The sequence below is a fragment of the Gavia stellata genome, chromosome 23, assembly GCF_030936135.1.
Source record: "Gavia stellata isolate bGavSte3 chromosome 23, bGavSte3.hap2, whole genome shotgun sequence".
Lineage (NCBI taxonomy): Eukaryota > Metazoa > Chordata > Aves > Gaviiformes > Gaviidae > Gavia > Gavia stellata.
Window position 1 is genome coordinate 11,842,756 of NC_082616.1, and position 20,943 is coordinate 11,863,698.

Genomic DNA, 20,943 nt, shown 5'->3' on the forward strand with positions numbered 1-20,943 from the left:
ATTGCACTGGACACTTCGGTATGATTTTGTCTGGAATCTTTTGTTTAATGTAAGTCTTAAGTTAATTCTTCATTGTCGTAAATTATTTACATTGTATTTTACCTGATTGTTCATTGTTAAAGTAATCATATGCGATCTACACTGTATATAGTTCAGCTTGCCTTGCAAGGCATTGGATGGTAATAAGCTGCTTTAAAACATGCTGGCCACTTAAATAGTTGATAGTTAATTCCCTATTTATTTGTTAACTAAGGGATGTCTTGGTGTTACTTCACTTTCACATGTGAAATAGCATTGTTTTCCTTTCAGTGGACTGTGACTTACTCAGTGAAAACTGTTTCTCTGTGTAGTTTCTCAGAAGCACCCCAATCTTACATTAGTCAACAAGGTTTATCTGACCTCTTTTCTTTCCAAAATGAACATTTGAGAACTGTCTCCAATTTCCAGCTGAAGGCAGTGTCCCATTATGTCACTCATTAAAGCACTCAGTGTGTTTTGTTTATAAACTTTTGGGGGTGGAGGAATATAGACCTTCCTGTAATTGAATTATTTTAATGATAGTGGACACTGTCATGTATTTTCCGGTTACAGTGCGTTACTGTAACTGAGTGTTGCAATAAATAAGAAGAAAAATAAGTGAAAATCTGCAAACTGAGACTCTTTTATTAAACCTTTGTTATTGCTACTTCTGTAGCAGCCTTTTTTCTTCTGCTCAAGGCAGTAGTTGTACAGATAGACATAGGTGTTTCATAGAGTGCAAGTCACGTGTACGAATAACGTTTAGGATTTTTTTCCTGAACAGTTACTCTTCACATAAGTTTTTAATCTTTCTATTCTATAGTATTGTCAGCTTTAGTTGTGATGGTAGTTACATTCTACTCAGCTTTAGGCATTCTACAGAACTGCTTTCTCTGTCTCTATTCTGATTTTTTTTTTTTTTTAATGTGAATCATGGTTGCAGTCTTCTGTTTTAAAAGAATACAATATTATGTACAGGTGCTGCCTTCTGGGTAACAGCAAACATTTTATGATACCTAGTTTTCTTTTTTTTAAAAAAGTAACCTCCATCTTTTTGTATTCGTTTTTAGGTTGCCTTGGAGAAGGTTTTTAACTTCGCTGTTTCAAATATATTTGAGACGAGAGTTGCTGGTCGAATGGTTGCCGATATGTGCCGAGCTGCAGTAAAAGTGAGAGAAAAAGCTCTGACTTCACTTGATCTTTAGTTTTAAAAAAAAAACAAACCACCAGTACTACTTTTTCTTATGCAAGATTTTTAATTTGTCATGTAAATACAGGTGGTTCTTAATATTATGTCTTCTACAGTTGGATGATTGCATATTTCAAGAGGTTAATTCACAAAGTATTTTTCTTGCTTTTATGTTAAATTTAGGTTTTTTTGAGTGTTTAAAAATCGTGAAGTTAGGCTGACTTTAGATTGAATTGGAGTTGAGATACAATCTATTCTTCTCTCTTTTTCAATAATATTGTTAGAAGATTTTTATCAATGTGTGCACAGAGTTCCATAAGGTGTCTTTTTTTAAAATGGGCCATTTATCATGCTGTTTCCAGTGCCGCCCTGAGGAATCCTTGAAGATGTTTGTACCGCATTGCTGCAATGTTATAACTCACCTCACAGTCAGTAAGTTTATAAGATTTCTAGTGTTACCTGCTTTGTTTTGGGTTGACTTCTGTTAAACATGGAAATAATATTTAAAACTTCTGTGTGTTTTCCACAACTTCATTTCAATGATGGCAAATTAATTCTGTCCATTATTTCGTCTAAAAATGTGGCAGTTTAAAATGTCTCCAGACATTCATCAATCTCTCAAAGAGCATTCAAGATGTTAAACTGGCTAAAGTAACTTCCAGTGGGACATGGGTGCAGTATGAATTGGAAGGTGTCAGTAGAAAGGTTGGGAGTAAACTTTTGGGATGCAAGCATCTGGTTTATGATTTAGCTTGTTTGGAAAATTTGACTGCAGTGTCATTACAGCAGTGCTTATCACTTGTTCTTCTAGATGATGATGTATTACATGATGAAGAACTAGATAAGGAGCTACTTTGGAATCTTCAGCTTTTGTCAGAGGTATTTCTTGCCATGCATGTATATCATTGAATCCTGTTTAATGCCCCTGAAAGAAGGAGAAGAAAAACTTCTGCTAGTAAAATGAAGTAAATGTTGTATGAATGACACTGCATAACTTCTTTTGCTTATCTAACTTTAAATGGGACATAAGTGGCTGCTGTTTGAAGAAAGTAAACATACAGTGGGTATGTGGAATAAAATTAAAGCATTTAAGACAATTATTGAGGGTTAGAGAAAGAAGAGGGATCAATGCAGGGAAAAACATAAGATGCTTTTGGTAAAGATATATCTTTTAAAATGAATTTCAAAACTTATACGAGTATCGCTAGAAAATTTTGAAAGGGATCAAAAGGCAATGTATATCACAGTTCTCATGTGTTACTTAAACTTTTCCTACAGCAGTAGAAGTGGTAGTTCATGTGCAAGTTCACTCTTTAATTTGAACTCAGTGTGGCATACAGAATGAAACCTGGTACAGGATCGGTTGAGCAGTGTAATCCTCTCTTTAGTCCTCTAAAACAAAATCAGTTATGTTTACCTTTGAAATGTTTGTCTTTCCTATTAGATCACTCGAGTGGATGGAAAGAAGTTGCTACCATACAGGGAGCAGCTTGGGAAGATACTGCAGCGAACCCTACATTTAACCTGTAAGCAGGGTTACATTCTGTCTTGTAACCTACTGCACCATCTTCTTCGTTCTGCTACACTTATCTACCCCACAGAGTACTGCAGTGTGCCAGGTGGCTTTGACAAGCCTCTTTCTGAATACTTTCCTATCAAGGCAAGGATTTTCATTTATTTAGGATTAGAGGATTTGACTTTCTTTTTTAAAAAACAGTCATACGCTATATTACTTGGTTTTATTTTGAGATTTTTTAACCTAGGTAGCAGCAATGGAAAGTGTAATTCAAAGATGCTTTGGGCTTTGAAACATACAGCAAATTACAAGTTACTTATTTATAGCATGACATACTAGTGTTTTATGACATGTGTTTTACAATTAATTGCATGACTACAAGAAGATAATACAAAGCAAGAGTGCCTGTTTATGTTTCTTAGTCTTGTAATATATGATGCATTTGAGACAGAGCTATTATGAAGTACAGTGGTATAAACAGTTAAGTTTGGAGTTTAGCAGGAGAATTTTGTTGTTCACTTTAATGTAAATGTCCAGTCATAGGAAGCATTGTTGCCCCGGGACAAACTTAGTCTTTCATCTGCTTTTGTGGATGAGAGCTGCAGCCTTTTCTTGTTCCTCTTCATGTAAATGTGGTTGTCAGATATAACAAGTAGTGGTGAGTGCATGGAAAAATGAATGCATCAGTGCAAAACAGCTGCAAGAAAGGACATGTGGTACTTTACAGGTAGGCACAATAACAAATGAACAATGATTCTACACCGAGCTTGAGATAAAATGAAAGTAGAAATGGCAATATTAAAAATTACCGAAACTGTCAAAAGTAATATGCTAGTCTGCTGTTAAGACTTTGAGGTCAATTTATGAGTATTACAGATGAACAGTGCAGAAGTTTTCAGCTGGCCTATTTGAATATAAAACTGCATTTTGCTGAAGAGTGTTCTTTTACACAACTTTACAACTGCAGATAATCTAATGCTTGTTACTGAAAGCTAGTACGGTTTTATAAACTGATGGGAACATCCAGTTGGGCCAGATACTCATTTAAAAACAAACAAAAAAATCTTAACTAAATGCCCCAACACAAAAATAGAATATTTTTTAAAAACTCCTTCTCTGAAATTGAAAATATTCACAATTACTTTGCTGTTCCATCCATCAATGGCTACTTTAGGAAGTGTATATTATATCAACTCTTAATTGCCATTAACAGCTTGAGTTTGTTACTTACATGCTTCCTACCCTGCCCCCGTGTAAAACTGCAGTTCTGTCACTTTCTCAAGTAATACTCATGGAGGACTAACCTGCTCTTCCAAGGAAGAGAAGTAATAGCAGGCTACATTGAGTAAGTGTATTACTGTAGTTCTTTGTACTTTTTGTCCGGTCAGATCAGTCAGGCTTTTTAAAAACAGATGGTGAAGTTTTGAAATATTAAATTGCCATGTAAAATTGGACAAAGACAGGAAATGGAAAGCAAAAACTGCAAAGGCCTATCAATTAATATAGTCCTAAGCACGGACTTCATGTTTGAATCGGAACTAGTAATAAATATTGTCTTTTCTCTTCCAAATACTCAAGTGGTGTTAATTCTATAGCAAGTCTGACCTCTTTGTAAGCCAAAATATAAAAAGTTGTCTTTTTTATGGGATGACCTAGCATTGTATGGAAAGTCCAACTTAAAATTTAGCTTTCTTTTTTATTTTTAAAATGAAAGTACAAAGTTTTCTGACTGTGGTTCAAAACTGAAAAGGAGTATTATTAAATGGGCTAGCTTCCTTATGTTCTCTAGAGGAGTATCAAAAGTCTGAGTTGTACTTAAGAATATTTCTGAATTTGTATCCAGCCAAAGGAATAACAAAGTTAAATTTGAATTAGACCAGTGCAGTCCTTTGCCTTTTAGTCCTTTCAGGTATGTGTTATTTTCCAGGTACATGTAGATGTTATAGTAGGTTTGGGATTTCTATTTAGCTTTATTGTGTTCTTGGGTTTTTTCTTGGAATTGTCAGGATGACTGTTTCACAGCAGTAGCTAGTTCATGTGTTTTGGGTTTTTTAGTAATATTAAATGCTTATTTTTTTAAAAGAAAATTTGCTTCATAGTTTGATTAATATGAAATATCTTTATTTACTGTAGGACTGGGGTAAACCAGGTGACCTGTGGAACTTGGACATCCAGTGGCATGTTCCTTCGTCTGAGGAAATAAACTTTGCTTTTTATTTGCTGGATACTTTTCTTCAGCCTGAGCTCACCAGACTAGAGCACTATGCAATTGGAAAACTAGAAATGTCCAGGTTGGTGGTGATATGTAATATGGAGAAGGTGCATTTATCCACTCATGTCTGTTTTAAGTAGTTATTGCCAGTCATATTGGCACTAGAAAAATTAAGGAGTAAAGCACTATAATGTTACACTGTCTTCGACATTATTCCAAGATTTCCAAGATTTTTAAATCTTAAGAGTACATGTAGCCTGGAATTTCATAAAGTGGATAACACATGATTTTGGACAGAAACACTCTTTAAAAAACCAAATAATTGTAAGACACTTTGTGTTGGTATAAAGACTTTTCTGTCCCAGAATTTTTTTAAATACATAACACGAATTTTGTTTCCATTTAACTGTAGTCAGCAATAAAAAAGCTCTTCCTCTAGACTCTTACCTTGTTACTTTGTCACAACCATTTGTGTTCCTAAGCTATGATGAAGTGGAACACAGAACTGATTTGGCTTGGAAATCTGCCTCCCTCCACTCTCTTCCGAGTAAATGGATTCAGTACGTAGTGTGTCCCTGCAAAAATGACGGTGTTGAAACTGAGGAGGTAATGCAGAGTCAGTGGCATAACAAATAGGAATGGAGGCAAGAATATCATAAATCATAGAATCATTTAGGTTGGAAAAGACCTTTAAGATCATCAAGTCCAACCGTAAACCTAACCCTGCTAAGTCCACCACTAAACCATGTCCCTAAGCGCCTCATCCATGCGTCTTTTAAATACCTCCAGGGATGGTGACTCAGCTGCCTCCCTGAGCAGCCTGTTACGTAATACTGTTGCCCAATCTTGTTAAACTCTGTTAGCATGAAACAGTGGCTTCATAAGGATAGTTTTCTAAGCACAAGATAATCATGAGTTAGTACGTGCTAAAGCATTTACAAGTATCAAATAGCTAAAGCTGTTTACAAGCATTAAATCTCGAACATTCTTTATTTCTCATGTTAAACCTTCACGTCCTTGAAGCTATATATACACTTCAATTGATGTTCATAGCATGTGATGTTATACCTCGTGCTGTAAAGTACTGCCCTACATGAAACAGGGCAAATATTTTTCTGTCTGACCAAGCTCCCACATTTTTTAATCTGAAAAAGACAATATATGCTTGACAAATCAATGCCACCAAACAGCAATCAGAAAGTATACTTAACTAAAAGAAGAAAGGATATGCTTCCTGTTTAAGTCTTTGTAAGTTGTTTCTTTGTAAGTTACATTTCTTCAGTTTACTTGTATGTTTACTACTTTTGTTTTTTTCTTTTCTGTTTGACACTTTTTATGTAAAGCTGTTAATTTATAACAGAATTGGACTTTGATTTGGTCAAGGCTTCACTGTGCTACTTAATAGAAATAAATGGTGGTGATTTGGGACAATATAGCCAAGTGCATGAATTGCAAATCAAATTGGAAGGCAAGATAGCAAAGCTGCCAGAGTAGAGAATACCATTAGTTCCTGAGAGAGTAAGAGGTATGAATAAATGGGATACTAGGTGAGCCTGCTATTGCTTTGAATTGCAGTATTTCTGGAGCTTGAATTCTTGTCAAATTTCTTCTTTTTCCAGTATTCCACGAAGTAATAATTGGAAATCAAAGATTTTTTTTATGTATTTAGGAGCTTCAAAGTAAGATTTTTGTATTGCAAAAGATAAACCGAAAAATTCCAACAGCCTTTATTGAACGCATGTATTTAGAGAGTTGATAAGGAATGCATAAGTACTAAGAGCTCTTCAGTTAGGGAACCTCTTAAGGGGGCTGAAAGGAGATACTTTACAAATCAGAGCTGCTTACCACAAAGATGAGAACAAAGGGCAAAATTTGTGACTATATACTAAATGCTACTACTTTCAGATGAGACAGCGTTAAAAAGAATTCCTTATTTCTCTAAAATAACACAGAAAAAAGTTGTTCACATTGTCCCATTATAATTTAACCCAGACTGTAAAATATTCACCCGTCAAGAAAGTATTCCCTCATCCTACTCATGGTGAGAAGGACTTTTCTTGGCCTTGGGGTTCAGAGTTATTTCATGGGGTTTATCTGAGATTTAGATAAAATTCTTCAAAACAGTTTTTTGGGGTAAAGCTGTCTGTTTTGAGATTAGTTTATCTCATTATACTGACACTTCCTTCACTGTTTCAGAATGTAAAATCTCCAAAAATCTCCAAAACAAGTTTTTCGGAAAACAAAGTTAAATGTTGGAGGTCTGTAATAGAATGGGGTTGGGTCAAAAAATTATTGCTTTCTGTAGTGCTCCCTCTTGTGTTTAGAAGTGATATAGCTAAAGAAAAGGGCTTTTATAAAACTTCACCAGAAAATATTGTTTATCATTTGTATATTTTCAAGCATTTAACAGATAAGTAATCAGGTTTTCTTCTTTGTTTAAGAGATGATGTGCAGCAGTGCCTTGCTATAGTGCATAACTGCTTGATTGGTTCTGGGAATGTTCTGCCTCCTCTAAAAGGAGAAAGGGTGGCTCATCTGTAAGTAAAATTTATTTTTTATATCACAAACATTCTTAGCATTATATTAATACTGTTTTTTAGTGCTTATTGCTATTGTCACACAACTGCTTCTAGTGGCCATTTTTAAGGAACTCTCATACTAGTATAAAGATACAGAAGTTTGAAATAGTGACTTACAGAAACACTTGAGTACTTAAAACATGAAAGAATTAAGTGCTGCTTTTCGTGCAAGGCTCTGAAAATGTTTAAAAAGGTAGGTGACAGCACTGCATTGCTGATGCTACTTTATATAAGGGAAATGGAAGCTAAGTATTTACCCACGTGTTTCCCCTCCTCCAAAAGAAGCCATCCAAACCATAGTGCGCTGCCATCTTACTAATGTTCCTGTCACCCCGAACAAATGAAGTCATAAACATTCTGAACTTAACTTCTTGCTGGCTGTCTTCTCATCTTAAAATAGGAAATAAGTCCTGTCTGAGTGCTCAAACCCCTGTAAATACTGTCACAGCAGAACCTAGCTACTGGTGCCAGCATACAGTAGAACTCTAGCAAAAATGCTTGAGTAAACTTTCATTTTGGAAGTAACAGGAACCTTCTGTTGCATTACAGTAGTTCAGGCTTTAAAACAGACTATTTTTGAATAGATGGGATAGCTGCTTTGGCTTTGACTTCTTTGAGAAAGTATGTTGAAATATTAATGTAAGAGGCAATTACAAGTTTGATCTCACTATTCCTGTTGTTATATATCATGTCTAACATATGGAAGGTTTCAGTTAAGCTTATGGCCGCAGTCCGTATTTGGTGACTATAAAGTTGTTGCTGAGACTTTTTTTGCCCAGGTGCCAGCTACTAGAAGTGCCAGGGAGCATTGATACAGTCTCAAACACAGTACTTGAGGTGCCTAGCTTCTGTGAGCTCCTTGTAGAGTGGGAGAGGCTTCTCTTGAGTGTATGTTAGAACTTTTGTTAACCTGGAGAGCTTTGTAGAGGCCATCTTTCACTATTGACTATGTAAGAAATTCGGGGAAGTAACCTTTTAGTTAAAGAGGCAGTGCAGGGCATTCAGGCTGATTATGACTATCTTCTAAAATACGGACTCCCAACACCTTCCAGGAGGCATTGACTGTTCCTGTACCAGCAATGTGCTGCTGGTCCATATTGGGAAAATGTGGGACTGTGTTAGCCTTGCTTCTTGATTCAGTCTGAATCCTGCCCTGGCATCTGTTAGGCAGCAAGCACTAGACACTTGCAGTTCATGTGGCTCGCTGATTCAAGGACAGAGCTTCTGGTGTTGGTCCTTCAAAGGAAAAGGATTTTTTGTTCTTGGATGCTTTGGACTTCAAAATACAAGACTATCTTGGCCCAAGAAGTCTTTAACACCACAAAAAAAGAAATCTGTTATAGCTATAATAATTTATTAATCAAGGAAGAAACACCTGTGTAAGAGTAAGTGGTTTTGCACCCTTGTCTAGGCTATCTGATGGTTAATAATGGAAGCTTCTTCTGGTAGAAGAAAGAACCTCACCACCTCTGGAGAAGATTGAATTGCAGCTGTCATTAGAATGTGTTCATGTAGACTGTCTCTGGTTTTGTTTTGGTGTGGGGTGTTTAGAATCATCTTTTTATATTGTTGGGCAAGGTCTGTATATTGTTGGGCAAGGTCTGTGCATTCTTAATGTACAGATTAGGACATTGGCCTGTAATCAACTTCTGAATGACTTGTATACTTCATGAAAGATTTGCTTCATTCTGTTAGTTATCTGTGCTGCCTTATTAAAGATAGACAATTTACATGAGAGCATGCTGAAATCAATGTGTAACTAAAGAAATCAAAATCAGAGTTTTCTCACATAATCTGAATTTTGGAACTCAATAGTTCATTCTACTAAATGTCTGCAGAGCTTCAGAATCCACCGTTACCTGGTTTGGGACAGACTTTACGCATATTGATGAAACATCTTGTGCCCACTGTAAGCAGGTCTTACATCCAAACTTTTATGTTTACATTAAGGCTTTTTAAAACCATAGTTAAGGCAACTTATCTTTTTAGTGACTTTACACAGGGCTCTGGAATTTGAATGTTTAAGTAAGCTTTAGTTTTCATTCTTTCTATGATTTGAATTATCATAAATGGAACATGGATTTTTAATGAAGGAGACAATCTGAGGGAAGTAAGAGTGGGTTTGTGCACAGTAGATTGTACTTTGGCCTAGCACGGTGGACTAAATACTTAAGGAGATCCTGTGTCACTTAATATCAATTAGATATTAGATCCCTGTCAGTTTATTGAAGTTACTTAGCAAGAACAGTTACAAAGGTCAGTATCTATTTAACGTCTTGAGAGATGAGGCTGAGTTGATCCATCCAGGACAGATGGTGTTCATTCTAGTGATGCTTCTTATGAAATGTATATTCTGTCATAATGGGTTACTGTATGTAAGCAACAGTCACAGAAGGGAATTGTGCCAAGAAGGAAGATGTCCTCTCCGCTGCCTTATTCCCTCCTCTTCCTTCCCCAAGAAATAACTGGAATATTTGTAATGAGGGAAATACATTTTGATTTTTAAAAGCAGTATTAAACAGGTTCCTGTGAATACTGTTTTCTATCCCATATGTCCATAAAGTTATATCCAGTTTGAATGTAGGAGGTGTCTTTTGATGAACTTGCTATTAAAACAGAAAAAAAAGTTTTATTTTAACTGTTATTGTGTCATGAGTTCCTGGGATTTTTGGTTTTTTTTAAGATACCAATTGACATTCCCAAGCCTGTTCCCGTTATACGTGGTGGGAATGCACAGAAAGCACTCAGCTTTGAAACTGCAGGGCTTTTATTGAAAGTGCCTCGGGCAGTTACCCAGAACGCCCTTGCTTTAAGAACTGTGTATTCACAGTCAGTACTCGCCACTAGTGGCGATGATACTCACTGTCCTAACGTGGCAGTAGAGGAGTATTTTTGAATGCAGGTATTGGTAAATGGCTTGATACATTTAAGATGATAAATTTCTACATGTATACTTCTAAAACAAACTGGCACAGATTTCTTGTCAGGTACCTCCTATGCCACTTAACTCCAATGAACCGCACTGCTGATGACACACCATGTAGTACAGCGCTGTTATTTGTGCTGGCTGTAAAGTAGAACTGAGTAGGTGTAGCTGCTAGATTTTCCTTCATCTTGATGGTTAAGGATACCTGAAGATTCTTGCCAAGACAGACAGATGATGAGTATTTGCTCCTTTATAATCCTCTAGCCTGCTCACTGAATGAAAGGAAAAGTCGCATAGATGGGGGAAAGCTTGGAGCTATGTAATTTGAACCTCAGCAAAAGAAATACGTGGGTAGAATGAACTTCAAAACTTTGTACGTAGTGGAATGATGAACTAGGTATGATGGTTAGGTTAGTACTGTGAACTCTGCCTGCAGGCTGCTCCTGCCCCAAGGTGCTTTTTTCCCCATGTATGGGGCTTATTTTTCTGTGTGACAACCGAAAGCTACCCAAATACTTGCAGACCTTGTGTTTGGGGTCTGTTTGCAATCTTGCTTGGGTGGCAGGCAGGGGAAGGCGGTGGCAGCAATAAAGGGGAAAGGCTGCTTTCTTCATCAGGAGCAGGCTGTAACGGCATGAGACCGCTGTACCCGATTTGATCATTAAGTGACTCAGTCATAACAGTGACTTAGTACAAAGCAAGATGACTTGACTGAGTGAGGAAGTAGGTGATTTTGCTTAAGTAATAGGGAAAACTAATTATGAAAATTATATATTGACTGTATGTCACAAGCTGGCCAAATGCTTATTTCATTATTCATTGTCATAACTGAACTGTGTTGTTGCATAAAACTCCCATGCATTAGATGCGAGGTTTGGGATTTTTTGGGTGGGTGAATTTGAAATCACAGAATTACATAAATGTGGTAGTCTTCTAGAGGGATGAGAATATTACAAAAGTTATGAGCAGTGTTTTGGGAGAATAAAATGAGTGAATTTGGATTCAAGTTGTAAACATTTCTGACTTAAAATAAATTGCAGAGATGAATGCATGAGACTGCTTTCCGCTAACATGGTAACTCTTTGCTGCTTGGTGTTTTGTTGTTGCTATAATTGTTTTGAAGTTGCTTCGACAGTAGGAAAATAAAGCTGTTGCAAATATAAAGACTGTCCACTAGCGTGGAGACTACTACATTTTACTGTAGTAGTACTTTTAACCCAGGATTCTGTTTTGTTTGAGTATAGATGGTGTATTACAACTCATCAACATTGTTTTATGGAAGTCACTTACAGAAACTTTCCACCTTAAAGTTTTGTGAGAAGTCACTTGGTCCATTTCTATGGACTTTTACAGGTTTTCAGTTCCTCAGCATCAAACACCTGAGAGTACCCAATAATTTCAAAATGTCTTCATTTCTCCTTGTTAAGAATAGTCTGTTTTGTGTCTCAGCAGTTTGTGTTTATTTTATTAGCTATTGAAAATAGATTTGCTTCTCAATTTGTTAATATACAAAGTTTTTCTGTTGGTTTCTTCTTATTTTTATTTATTGTTTGATAAAGTTGAAACTGAATAGAATTCCCCAGCATTGTTCTGATATGTTCTCCTTGTTAGACAGAATCAAATCGTGCCCTTATTTTCATGGCTTAACAAATACTGGTTAGAGTAAAGGTTTTGAAACCTCTGTTTATATCAAGTGTGTACATTGGCATGAGCCTTCCTGAGTCTCCTGTCAATCTAGGTTAATGTTTTCATGTTGATTCATTAGTTTCTCTTATTCCTGTTTTTATCTTTTGATGACTGGTAGTCTCTGAACTGAAAAGTGATATATTTAGTACAGAAAACACATTGTTAAATTGACCAACACTTGACTTGGGTATGTGCGGTGTACCCAAAAGTGTACACTCTGTGTGTATACATACGCACAGTCGGTATACGCATCTCATAGCTGTTGTGAAGTGCTTGAAGAGTGATTTCCTTGTTTGGTGAACTTGAGCACAAAAGGTTTAGGTTTCATAATGCTCCAACTTTTTCTGAGACCAAGCGGTTCATATGTGTAGCTTGCGATTTTATTTTACTTTTTTTTTCCCAATTTTGGGAGAAAAATTCCCATGTGTGTTTTACATGAATGACCTAAATAATTTATATCCTTCTGAAAATCCCATCATAGCTCATGCTGTTTTAAATGCTTAGTGTTACTGTGAGTGTTTCATACATGAGCAGCTGTTTAGGGAGATGTTAGGCAATTCAGTAGAAAAGAATTTTGTGCACAATCCATGCACAAATAAACTGCATAGTTGAGACTTGTCAGAATTGAAAAGAATAGTTAAATTTCAGTAGGAAATAGAACTTTAATACATTTCACTTGGTGTTGACTTTATTTTTTTTATCCTGTAAGTAGCAAGGAGTTTAAACTTCATCTCTTTTGGAGGATGAATGAATTCTCTTCTGAAGTGCCATGCATAATAAATTAATAGAAAACTATTTCATGACTCAGTAGTGTATATTTATATTATTATTTCACTCGTGTTCTTCATCTTTAGTAGAGATGCCATTGATTTCAGGTCTGTTCTGTGAATCGCTGTTTTAATGCAAAATGGATAGTTACAAGGGGAAGGGAAAAAAGGAGTTGAGGTTGCCAGAGGTTGTAAGGAGCAATCCTTTATGACAGCAGTAGTTTTCTTGTGGCTGAATTAAGGTGTTGAAAGCCATAGAGTCAGAGCTGTGGTGAATTACCCTGACATAGTCGGGGAAAAATGAATACACGTTTTTTTTCTGCGCCTGCAGAAATACAATATAATGGTTGCTCTGCCACATGAGATGTGTACAGGTATACATACATAATGCTTCTGTGCACACAGTCTACCCTTTTTCTTAAGGGGCCACTGTAATTGTAATTGATATCAATGTCCTTTTGTTATTATGACTCTAATGGTGTGCAAATAAAGATTATTTCAAATGCAGACAGTATAAAGCTCTCTAAGGTTGAGAAATCTTTCACTGATGTCCAGTTGAGTTCCCTGTCACTTTGCTTCCCTTCCTTGCAGCCTACTTATTAACAAGGCAACACAAAGCAGCTTATTTAGGGAAGCAAAAACAGGGTTACTCAGAGAACATCAATTTTTTGTCTCCTTCTTAAATACAGCTTGGTTAGTTAGGATGCAGTGTTGCTCTACTCTTGCTACAGACATTGGTAGGAGCTTTCTTAATGTCCTTTCACTGAAGGTGTTCAGACTACAGGTCAAGGCTAAGACCACTTCTTTTAAATGTGTAAGGATGTGATATCGTATGCTGAGGGGCAGGGCTAGCTAACCTCTCTTGGCATCTCCAGGAAACTTCCCAGCTCTGCTGGGGGAGCTGCACACAGAAAAGGAAACAGTTACTCCTCCACGGTGAGTAACCCTGTTTTCTCCTTGTTCACCTTCCGACTGTTGTCACTTAATCTCTTATGTCAAAATAGGTTGATGCAGCCCTTGATCTAGTCCTTAACGTGGCACGGGGTTTTTTTGCAATTAGAAAAATTTCCTCTGCAGTTGGTTAAGTGGAGCGATGCTAAAAGTTATTTGTTTCTGAAAAGCTGTATCTGATTGCTGAACTGTACTTAAATACTGAGGAATATGTACACAGAGACTTGAATAAAGTGCTCTGTAAAATGTCTGGAAGTTGAAAAACGTAGTGCATCAATTTTTCTCAAATACAGATGCTTTAGTTTTTGTACTGTGGCAAATGACGGAATGGATTCTTCAAAGTTCTGTTTAATTGGGATTTCTGTTTAAGCTATGATTTTTGGATACTCTCTGTTCATAAGTTTTCTTGGCAATTTGTGTTGAAAACTGTTGATACAGAATGAAGCTCGGTATTATTTATACATTGCATGAAGCATTGTCGTGAGACTGTTGCTGTCGGTATTGACTGAAGTGAAGAAAAACATCTCAACCCTCTTCCTTCTGTGTGCCCAAAGTAAAACACTTGCAGTTTTCTCTGGCTCAGTGGCTGACACTTATAATGCTGAATATTACTAGCATGGGTCTAAGTTTGTGGGCCAGCGACAAAACTTTGTTGTATTTTGAACATAATATTTTCATCCTGTTAGCAGCCTTGTTGAAATAAATGGTTCTGCCTGTGGAGTAATGTCATGGTGAGTCTAAGGACTATACCAGGCTCGTTCTTGATAACTGGATGCTGTGTGTTGAGTTGTTACTTGTGGTTTGCTCAGGAACCTGAAGTGTAGAGAGAGCTTGGAGTGTTGTTTTTCCTTTGTTTTAAATATTAGAGATTTGGTTCGGAACTTGGCTAGCTGGCAAAGAGCAGTTGAATGTGTTTTGCTGGGAGTGGGAAAGAAGCATGAAGATTTGCAATCTTTCTGTAGACTACCTGAGGGAAAACTGGGGAATTGCACTTATGTGAACTTAATCTGTGTATTTTTATCAGGGGAAACTGTTTAAGGGCAAAAATACATTAAAATACTGTAGAAAAAGTTACTGCTATGAGCTCATTTACCTATCAACGCATCCAGCATACTGTGCCAAAAAAAACCGTAATTGCTTAATGTCTAGCTGCCCGAGATTGTTGGATTTATCTGCTATCCTCTTTTTTTAAGAATAGTATTTGAGGTGGGAAGGTTCACTTTTTTCCCAGATGCTAGTTGCAGAAATAACCCCTCTCTGTATCTTCCCAGCTGGAAAGATCTGATCTTGGTGAAAAACATAGCAAACACTTTCAAAGTCAATCATATAGATGATTCTAAAAGAAGTGTGTGAGACCATAAAAACTTTATTTCTTCAGGACCAAAGTACAGGATTGATGTTGGGTATTTTGGAAATTGTATTAGTGGCCAAGTTGTACCTTAAGCACCTATGCTAGTGCTGAGGTTTTTTTGGGGGGGAAATGTGGGAAGACTTTTGGAATGGCTTATTTTCAAGTTAACCTAGCACTACCAGAAATACGATGAGGAAAATGAAATTAAGACTTCACTTCTTGATGTTTAAATCGATTAAGAAAAAGGCATTTCAGTTTGACTTTCGTTGGTGCAGATGTGACTGTTACAAGGGTTGTGAAGTCAGTTTACCTAATTTTTGGTTGCAAGTTTTTTTTCCTTCATCTAATCAGCACAATAATTGTAGCGCTCACATTTTAATGTGTTCATTTCTACAGGAGAAACATGACCCTTATTTCTGGTTCTGACAGATAGACGTTTGCCATTGCCTGAAACCTGGAAGTTTATTTTAGTATCTTGTAGCGCATGCTCGGATATAGGATTTATAGTGTTTTCTGATGTGTTATTTAGCATTTGTAATAGGAGTAGATTCGCACTGCTTCACCTAGCTTTGTTCTGATTATACTGTCAATGCAATTTTATGTGAAGATTATTTTTATAGGAATTACATGCTGATATTATTTGTTCAATATAATATACACTGGTGTATTTTATCCGTGAAAGCTTGAATTTATCTACAACCAAACCAAAACAAAAAACCCACAGAAAAAATCCTAAGTGTATGTAGGATATGTTCTTAGGTCTTTTAAATTCATTGGCATGTGATACCTGAGTCTGTTTGGGGTTTTTTTGCATGGTTACATAAAAGCAAATCCACAAAGACTAAGAGTTAACTTGAAAAAAAATATTTTGTATAGATAAGTTTGACCCAAATCCTGGAAGAGAAGCATGGTTTTATTTTTTGTGTGGTTATTGATAGTAAACTTTATATAGCAGTAAGTAGGACTCCTGTTGATAATGGGTACATTTCTTTACTTAATATAGGAAGGGCCAAAATCAGAAAAGCTTCATCAGCTTAACTTGTCAGGAGGGATTCTGCCTCAGCAGTCAAATTCACCCGTCCTTCTTAGACTAAGACGACTGGGAGCCATGCTTGTTTTCATGAGTGTGTTCATAGGTTTAACAATGAGACCAAATTTCTGGCTATTTAACAGAACTGATGAGGTTCTGTTAAATGAGAAATCAAGATTCTGGGTTCACAGTGGTGTCCTTACAGTGTACTTGTCTCTCTCAAACAGTCTGACCCATAGGTATGGTTGATTTTTAAACATTAGAACTGAGGCATACTATTAGTAAATTCAAACATCTTTGGTGCTACTGGCATGAAATTTAACTTGTTAAAATGAATTAAATGTCAATGCCTTCCATAATGTGTAGTAATACTCAGTTTGTTTTCATGCAGGGTCCCAAGTCTGGTGTCTTTAGAAGAGACAAAACTGTACACTGGTGTTGAATACGGTAAGTAGATCCTAATTCTGTTCAGACAGGTTGTAAGTGTTGCTTTCATTCTTTATTTTTTTCCTGCTGTAAAAACAGTAGGTTCTTTTTGAGACCATAATTTTGATTCTTCTCTTTATATTAAATGGGCTTTTTTGGCCCACACAGCAGTTCTTGTGTACACACCGTTGCATCTTCAGCAATGGTATACAAGATACAAATCTACTGCAGTAATATGGCTGGGAACGGGAGCTCAGGTCCAACCCCCAGGTCAGAATGGCTGGGCCTACTTCCACATGGATGAGAGGTGCAGGAAGCAACACCCATCACCTCAGGACTGCGCTTGAGAGACCGAAGGAGTCAAGGCATAACTCGCTAAAGGCTGTGACGGCTCCATTAGAAGAAAACCGCATTTTTCAGGCTTTGTGTGTATTCTTCCCCATCTTCCAAGTGAAGATGGGCTATTTGAATACGGAACTGAGGCACAGGGTAGCTGCTTATCGGACTATTAAATGGTTTTAGGTGCTTTAATACTTGTTCTAAAATCTGGTCCATTAGTTTACAAGTGGTGAGTTTGTAGCCATATACTTGTATTAGAGAATGGGCATTTATTTAGTGGTCTTCTGCAGCAATTAAGTTTTTTCTGGTTTAAAACTTTCCAAGGAGACTGCTTGTATCATTGGTCCTTCTTTTTTCTGCTTTTTTGTTGTTTAGATTGGGAATGTCTGTTCACCTCCATGTATTGAAGGGGAATAAGTCCCCAGTCTTTTACTGGCTTGATCACCTGATACGTAAAATCTGTATGCTGTTGACTTCCTTTTTTACCCTGCTTAGCGTGTTACTCAATTTCCATACGCTAAATAATCTGCCTCAGTCTGTGGTTAGAAATGACGCCAACTGTCAAAGCAGATAAAGAAGGCTGTGTACCTATAAAAAAACATAATGTTGACTTGATAAACAAAAGAAGGCCCTATGAGAGTGTTGTCCTTAGCTATAACAAGATGGTTATTTTTATAATAGTCCACACTGCCATTTCTGAATAGTCTGCTCTGGTTTTCCACTGGTTTACTTATCTATAAATTGCTTTTTATGCTATTGTATAATAAAGAGAATATGTTTAATTTTTTTGTAGATTTATCAAGAGAGAATTATCGAGAAACAATTGCAAAAGTTACAAGGAAATTGCTGCGTAAGTTTAACCACTCCTTTATCTAAAGAGTACTGTGTTGTGCTTTTAAGTATAATTTTATAGGTGAGAAACTTGTTTTGTTTACTTTGCCTGCAAGTCTTAATTTAAGCTTTGTAGAAATAAAATTATTGTTAATTTTTAAAGCTCTTTTCCTGTCTGATAATAAATGATTTTTTTTCTAATTGCAGGCTATATACTTGATAATTCAGAAGATGATACCAAGTCTTTGTTTCTAATAATAAAGGTATACTTAGAATTTGTAATACGTCAGGCAAGATTACTTGTTTTGCAGAATAATCACTCTTTGTCATCTTTTTCTTTCTACAGATTATTAGTGATGTTTTGCAGTTCCAAGGGTCTCACAAGCATGAGTTTGATTCACGATGGAAAAGCTTTAATCTAGTGAAAAAATCAATGGAGAACAGGGTCAGTGGTTTTTCTTTGTAAAGCTTAGGTGAGGGATGGAAATAGTACCTAATGTTCAGAAAGACTTTTCTCATATTTTCATTACTGTCCTCATCAGTTTTCATAATTCTGAAATCTAATTCCTTGATAAGAATATTGTTTTGCAGTGCTTTATTTAGCATTTCTGAATTGTAATATTCGGTTTGCATATATCCATAGACCAAAGTCTGAAATTTGGCATGATGCTCCATTCTGGTCCTTGTTAGCTGAGAAATTTCTGTGACCAGAGCTTCCTTTTGCTTACACAGTAATAGGCAAATAAAAAACTTTACCTGGGCAAAAAAATCTAGGTTGTCTGCCAAGAATTTCTACATGAAATTTGCCTGTTTCTAGAAGAAAAAGAGTACATGGGGAATTCAGTCAGTGAAAATTGCTAATATGGATACTGAAATCTAAACCCAATTATATATTTGTTTACAGCTTCAAGGAAAGAAACAGCATATCAGAGCGTTGCTGATAGACAGAGTTATGTTGCAGCATGAGGTAATACTTTCGCTTAAATCTTCACTAACTACTTTACTTGAATAGATGGTTTGCTACATTGTCATTTAGCAAAAGATGCAATAATCCAGCACTAGTGTTTCTCTTATATGTGTGAAATGTAAAAACAATCTGTCCTTTATTTGTGTTTTCTGTGCAATGTAGCTGAGAACACTAACGATGGAAGGCTGTGAATATAAAACTTCTCACCAGGAGATGATCAGAGATCTTTTGTGTTTGTCCACAAGTTCATATGGTCAGGTAAGGAACAACCCCTTTTAAACTGAAATACATGGAGTGGTACGTTGTTGAACTCTTCAAGTTAATGTTATCAGGATATTGGCTTTTCAATTTATCTCCATGGCAACATGAAATATTTAGTTATTTCATTTGCATTACTTGCCGGTTTGGGCATAGTTTTTGCTTTAAGCCCCTTCTTTGTCAAATAAAGAACTTAACTGGGTAGAGAGACTGACAACTTAGGTTACAAATTTTAAATTTTTTGAGGGACTTAACTCTGGGCTTCTAAAACCAATAATTCAATAATTTTTTTTAATAAAAATATACCAGGTTGGGATTTTAGATGTGAAGATATGATGCATGACACTATTTGGAACACTAAGTCTACTTTTAGGAAGTAGCTGTGGTGGTATCCTAGTTCTTAAAAATACACAAACAGGTGCACTGATAGTTGGATTCTGAACTCTTTGCTGGGTTGGAGCTCTGTGTGTATATGTAAATTCAGATCCATCCACAATGTCTACTGGCTCTTTAGAGTTCTGCTAACTGCATCTGTTTTTCTAGCTGTTTGTTTTTCAAGCGATCTTAAAAACACGGTGACTGTTTTTGGCAACATAAAGAAAATTCTTTAACTTTGTGTTTGTTCTCAAGTAAATGCTAGAAACAAGAAGTAAGTTTTTATAAACAACTGTGAGCAAGGGTGAGAGGAAGCATGCTATTTACAACCTTCTACAAATAATTTTGTTTCTATGCACAGATGTATTTGTGCATAAGTAACTGAAATGGACAAGGATGTTATTTTTGTATTCATATATATTTTTGGTTCAGAAGACTTTCTAGTAATGCCTCTCTTGCCACAGGTCAGAAGCAAAGCTCAGCAAGCATTCTTCACAGCTCTGGGAACGTACAATTTTTGTTGCAGAGATATCATTCCCTTGGTTTTGGAGTTCTTGCGTCCAGACCGGCAAGATGTCACTCAAAAGCAATTTAAAGTACTGTCCCATTAACGTTGTTTCATGTCTGTCTTTTGAAAGTGTTTTTATAGGAGAGTTTTTAGTGGTGAAAGTGGGATTTGCTTGTTTATCAGCATGACTCTGATATTTTCATGGCATATAGCTTACACATGACTAGTGTAAGGAATTATTCGGATTAGATCAGGTGTCAAGAGAAATTTTGTGTTTATATATGTTCCTCATTTCATTGTGTGTTCAGGTATTACAAAAGTGTATGTTAACCCCTGTTTTAAAATTATGAAGTGGAAATTGAGAAGCTGTAGTGCAAGGTGGTAAAACTCATTAAGCAATTCCATCAGCTGTAGCAGTATAAGAAAATAGTGTGAACTGGACCAAAAGTTGATCACCCAAAAAAGTTATACTAAATCAGGTGGGGTTTGTTGTGAAGTGGTGGGTAATTGCTGATGCTGTGAGGCCTGGAAACGGTGTTGACGCAGTGATGCCAGGATGCGATCTATCTGTCCAGGTGTTCGAAAGCATCATGCTCCCCTCCTTCTTCTGCAGCCCCCTCAGTCCTCCTGGCCCCACAGAGGCAAGGTGGACCCTTGTCATACAGTTGGAACAGCAGCTATGGCTTATTGTTCTGCTTTAGCTGCCTGATAGGTACTATCAGACAGCATGGGATTATATTGTTTGCATATCTTATTATCCCTTTTCTTGTGTCTTGATGATATTTTTTTTTCCGCCATCCTTGTACCCCCCCTTTCTCCATCGCTGTCTCCTCCCAGATAAGAAACCCACGCCTAGTTACTTTTTCCTGATTGGTCCCAGTTTTGCTACGCTTACAGCATTAGCTACCATACCTGAATTTGGTATTTCTGATACTGCTACCAGGCAGTCTTAGCCTATATGTTATTACTGATGTGGTTACCTAGGTGCTGCTGTTCTTGTAAGACTCTGCTCTC

General features: G+C 36.5%; 1 protein-coding gene across 2 annotated transcripts in view; it reads left to right on the forward strand.

Annotated features, from left to right (window-relative positions):
* Positions 1–20,943, forward strand: part of PSME4 (proteasome activator subunit 4) — a 69,758-nt gene that overhangs the window by 26,893 nt on the left and 21,922 nt on the right. For both annotated transcript variants that reach the window (XM_059828430.1, XM_059828431.1), the window contains 13 exons: positions 1,089–1,187; positions 1,570–1,639; positions 2,019–2,086; positions 2,652–2,867; positions 4,857–5,014; positions 7,377–7,472; positions 16,617–16,672; positions 17,784–17,840; positions 18,029–18,084; positions 18,168–18,266; positions 18,726–18,788; positions 18,951–19,046; positions 19,886–20,017. In XM_059828430.1, coding sequence (XP_059684413.1) covers positions 1,089–1,187; positions 1,570–1,639; positions 2,019–2,086; positions 2,652–2,867; positions 4,857–5,014; positions 7,377–7,472; positions 16,617–16,672; positions 17,784–17,840; positions 18,029–18,084; positions 18,168–18,266; positions 18,726–18,788; positions 18,951–19,046; positions 19,886–20,017 — 1,266 coding nt within the window. The remainder of the gene's footprint in view (positions 1–1,088; positions 1,188–1,569; positions 1,640–2,018; positions 2,087–2,651; positions 2,868–4,856; positions 5,015–7,376; positions 7,473–16,616; positions 16,673–17,783; positions 17,841–18,028; positions 18,085–18,167; positions 18,267–18,725; positions 18,789–18,950; positions 19,047–19,885; positions 20,018–20,943) is intronic.